The sequence below is a fragment of the Manacus vitellinus genome, unplaced genomic scaffold, assembly GCF_001715985.3.
Source record: "Manacus vitellinus isolate BGI_N305 unplaced genomic scaffold, ASM171598v3 ctg7180002437953_pilon, whole genome shotgun sequence".
NCBI lineage: Eukaryota > Metazoa > Chordata > Aves > Passeriformes > Pipridae > Manacus > Manacus vitellinus.
This window is the reverse complement of record NW_021938752.1, coordinates 20,311-24,874: the sequence shown is the minus strand read 5'-3', so window position 1 is coordinate 24,874 and position 4,564 is coordinate 20,311. Positions and strand designations below refer to the sequence as shown.

Sequence of the window (4,564 nt, the reverse complement as noted above, 5' to 3'; positions counted from 1 at the left end):
GAAGTCTTAGTCTCTTAAAAAGAAAATCTAGACTTGATTGTGCTTGAGGTATCACAGACACACTGCAGTGTGTTAGGTGGCCTCATCACCCAGTTGCTTCAATCTTCACTGAATCACAGAAGGGCTGAGGTCAGAAGGCACCTCTTGAGATCATCTATGCCACCTCCCCTTTTCAAGCAACACCACCTACAAACTATTTCCTCAGGTCCATGTCCAGCTGAGTTCTAAGTATCTCCAAGGATGGAGGCTCTCTGGGCAAGCTGTGCCAATGCACAGTAATTTCCCACAGTGAAAGAGCCTTTCTGTAAGTTCAGATGACTGACTCTCCTTTGATTCAGTTTGTGTCCATTGCCTCCTGTCCTATCACAGTACAGGTTTTTGTCCTCACATCATCTTCAAATTCATTAGCATTTTAGGTTGCCTACGATGTTGTTGTTTTATAATCCATATGAAAACAGAGTTCCAGATCTCTGAGTTTAACCTGTAGCTCTGATGCATTCCTGCTTCCCAAGGCAACTACTCATCTTCTAGCTTCAGCTTTCATCTCTGTGAACATGATATTCACATTTCCTCCAAATCATATTACATGTCTGGGCTCTTCCTTTGGCTTTTGAAAAATGACTGAGCGAGGGTTGGCATGTGCAGTCCTGCTCTCCTTCAGGAATAATGGCTGCAACCTGCTGCCTTTCAAAAAATATTTTGAGAGACAAGCATAAATGTAAATACACCCTGGAAAGCAGAGAGTTTCTCTGCATGATTGCCTTACAGTGGATGCAAAGAGAGACATAGCTGATCAGTTATCTGATCTGAAATAGTATTCCATAAAGCAAAAATTCTCCCTCGCTCTTGTGATCTGGTGATCTCTTTCTGGAGGTATTTTTACTTCTTCCTTGCTAGGTCAAGGCTTCTGCAGACTCACATCAAGTGATACTTGGGTCTTGCAGGAATCTCATGGAACTCCCCTGTGATTCCCCACCTCATGCCTGTACAGATGAGATGCCATTGTGCAAAGTCAGCATAGAAGTCACAAAGATATTGTATGCTTTTCTATTTGCATTATATGCTGAAAAGTCCTTAAATTGTCCAGATTTTCATAATACTTACCAACGCATGACAGAAACTGCTGGATCGCATCCTTCAGTCCTTCTCATCTGTATTAATCTCCACAAAAATCATGTGAGTTAGGGCCATGCCACACATGTCTTTTTCTGGGCATGAAAACTAAAAGTTCTGCATTTGGGTGCTTGCTCAAATCTGAAGAATCTTCAAGAAGTTGATTGCTGTAATATTAAGTTAGTCATGTGTCGCTGAGAAATGGTTGTTTCATGGTAAGCATTTTCCCTCCCTTCTTGTAGGAATGAGGAAGATTGCCACCAAAAGAGTTGTCAAGCATGGGAACAGGCTTGCCAGGGAAGTGGTTGAGTCACCGTGTGTAAATGTGGCACCTGGGGACATGGTTTAGTTGTGGAGTTTGGCAGTGTTAGGTTTACAGTTGGACTTGATCTTAAGAGTCTTTTCCAGCCTAAATGATTCAATGATTCTAAATAAAAGATAATATGTGTGGTTACTTTGCCTGACCCCCCCCCAATGGTTCTCATTCAGAGACTGAGTGTCTCCTTGTCTTATCTCCTTTTCCCTAGATGGATCCCTGCTCTTTCAGCAAGTGCCAATGGTGGAGATTGATGGCATGAAGATGGTGCAGAGCAGAGCCATTGCCAATTACATAGCAACAAAGTACAACCTCTACGGGAAGGACCTGAAGGAGAGAGCCCTGTACTGTGACAGTACCACGTTTTCTTGTTAGACCACAGTTCACGCTACATCTCTGTGTAACACAGGAATATCCCAGCTCACAGCTGAATTCAGGGTGATAGAGCAGTGCTTCATGCAGCACGTGTTGACTGCGACTGCAGGTGATGTCTAGGGCAGTGATATCCAGCTCGATTAGATGGGCAGCGTGGTGCAAGGCTGCTCATGAATCATCAGTCCAAGGTCAAGACAGTTATCAGAAGAAAGCAGTCAGGAGTGCAGACTGTCTTACTCTTGCTCCTCTTCAGTTTTTTCTGCAGAATGTCACAGCAGGCATTTTCAGCACGTCAGACTCAGGGACATGTGTTTGATGGGAACAAAAAACCTCCTCCTTCTAAGAGCCAGGAATTAGGGTAGAATTAGCATTAGTAACTGGTTATTTAACAACAGGACTCTTAGGGCACATGGTTTGACTGGAGGTCTTTTGAAATGCTTCAAATTAATAAGTACTGGTAAACAAATTCAAGATATTTGTTAGGAATTGTATAGCCCCACTGTTTAACTTACTAGGTCTGATTGGATTTTTAACACAAGTTTAAAAGACACACCTATTTTGTACTCAGGTTCAGAAAAAACATAGTACAGAGAAGTATCACCCCTAGTGAGAAGTGGAAGAGGGACAGTGTTTAGGTTTGGGTTAGGCACTTTGCATTTGTCTTTCACCCAAGCGTCTCCCATGTCCCTTGATGCAACTGCATTCTGGAGGGAACTACTCCAAGCTATAGATGTGAGATCGAAAAGGTGGAGATTTCCCAGCACCTCAGCGGGGTTATGCCAGTAGCTATTGTGGCATTCAGACCTACTGTGTTTGACTTGACCAACTGGATCTGTTCCTTTCAGAATCGACATGTATGTGGAAGGAATGTTTGATCTGAACGAGCAACTCATGTCCTATGGTTTCCAACCAGCAGATAAGAAAGAGCAACATTTTGCTAATATGGTGGACAAGACCACAAACAGATACTTCCCAGTCTTTGAGAAGGTATGTGGCAAAGATGTTGTAGCTTAATCGATACTGTTCTCCTGAAACTCCATCCTGAATCTACACCAACAATTTTTCTTGAGGAAAACACTTAGAGATACTGCTCTGGTTTTGATAGGGCTGAGAGGAGGATGGAGACAGGACACTACAGAGGGTACAGAAGGCACTACAGATCTGGGAGATGTGCAAAGCTGCAAAAACCCAGGACACTATGAGCTTTACAGAGGTCCATGTTTCAGTCTGTATGTTGTTTTAGACAAATAAAACTATAACATCAGCTTTTATGTAAAGTTGGCATTCCTCCTGAAGTGCAGATGCCCCTCTACTATACAATCTATGTAAAAGCATTACAGCTCCTTCTGTATCTCATGAAGCTTAGCATTCAATGCAGCAGCATCGACTACTTAAGATACAGAAGGGAAGACAAGAGGAGTACAGCTGAGCTGACAGAAAGAAACACAGAAAAGAAGGGACTGATTAATCATTCCTAGGAAGATCACACCATTTGTTTGTACTACAGGTGTTTGTACTGCATTTCCTTCTTTCAAGGACAACTCTGTGCAATGTATAACCTTGCCTTGAAGATACCATATTAAGTAACAGAGAGAAAAAAATCATCTGGTTCTGTGTTTTTAGGTTTTGAAAGACCATGGACAAGACTTTCTTGTTGGCAACCAGTTAAGCAGGGCAGATGTGCAGTTACTTGAAATCATTTTAATGGCAGAAGAGTGCAAACCTGATATCCTTGCCAAATTTCCTCTCTTGCAGGTAAATGAATGGAGAGTTTTAATGGACAATGCATTGGAAAGGACCACTGATTTAAACTGGCTGAGAAACAGGGGAGAGTGGGAGGGTGAGGAGAAAAGTCACATACAAAATAACCAAATATGCTAAGTACTTTTAGCTGGCCTCAAATACTGATGGTTATTGCCAGCTTCTGTCTTTGCAGCCACAAAAGCATAATAGAGGGAACCATGTAGTTTCTTCTGCAGCATCAATGCATAATGTTACTTTTAGAGCATGGATAACATCAAAATGTCTGACAGTTACAATGCTTCTTAAGCACAGTGCTGTTTTGATTTTGTTTTGTAGAGTTTTAAAGCAAGAATAAGCAATATCCCCACAATAAAGAAATTCCTGCAGCCTGGCAGCCAGAGGAAACCACCAATACGACCAGAAGAGGTGCCCAAAGTGATAGCAATTTTCCACTGAGCAGCAGCCTAAAGCCACAGAAACTCTCATTTCATTGTGTTTGCTGATTGTGGCAAAGAGAAATGAATGAAAACAGTGAAAAGGTTTTTGATCTCTCTTTCCTTAGCTACAGCACTGGTTTGAGACTACTGTTAACACTTCCTAGGGAAATCTATACAAGCATACCAGAAAATGGAATAGTTCACTGATTGGGAGTATATTGGACAACACAATTATCTTAAATGACTAAAGAGAATACCTGAAATAAAGTCTTACTATTGACACTCAAACCCAGATTGTTAATTGACTTCCTGATGCTACTTATATACCTAAGAGCTCTCTAGTTCTGGCATTCCTAAGAATTGCTGGAAAATGATGAGAGTTTAGCCCAAACAGTAGGTGATGTACCTGTTCTGGGAAATGCCAGGAAAAGCATGCAGGTTCCGGTTAGATGGGATGACAGGTTAGGATTTGGATTTCCTCTGAGCTTAACTTGGAGGATGCTGGGACCAGAGGTCCTGCTGCACCTCTGTTTTGTGACTGGTCAGTTAAACTCTTCTACTGCAGCTTCACCAATATTTC

General features: G+C 42.0%; 1 protein-coding gene across 1 annotated transcript; it reads left to right on the top strand.

The window, feature by feature from the left end:
* Nucleotides 1-1,586: 1,586 nt before the first annotated feature.
* LOC108639672 (glutathione S-transferase-like) lies at nucleotides 1,587-4,272 on the top strand. The gene is made up of 4 exons (XM_029959216.1): nucleotides 1,587-1,773; nucleotides 2,650-2,791; nucleotides 3,428-3,559; nucleotides 3,884-4,272. The coding sequence occupies exons 1-4, from the start codon at nucleotides 1,670-1,672 to the stop codon at nucleotides 4,001-4,003; spliced, it is 498 nt and encodes a 165-aa protein (XP_029815076.1). The 5' UTR covers nucleotides 1,587-1,669; the 3' UTR covers nucleotides 4,004-4,272.
* Nucleotides 4,273-4,564: the final 292 nt, after the last annotated feature.

Bases quoted from the DNA above. Each gene is read 5' to 3' on its own strand.
- LOC108639672 (XM_029959216.1), top strand. From the start codon at position 1,670: ATGGTGGAGATTGATGGCATGAAGATGGTGCAGAGCAGAGCCATTGCC. The intron at 2,792-3,427 runs GTATGTGGCAAA...CTGTGTTTTTAG, and splicing joins ACTTCCCAGTCTTTGAGAAG to GTTTTGAAAGACCATGGACA. The intron at 3,560-3,883 runs GTAAATGAATGG...TTTGTTTTGTAG, and splicing joins CCAAATTTCCTCTCTTGCAG to AGTTTTAAAGCAAGAATAAG.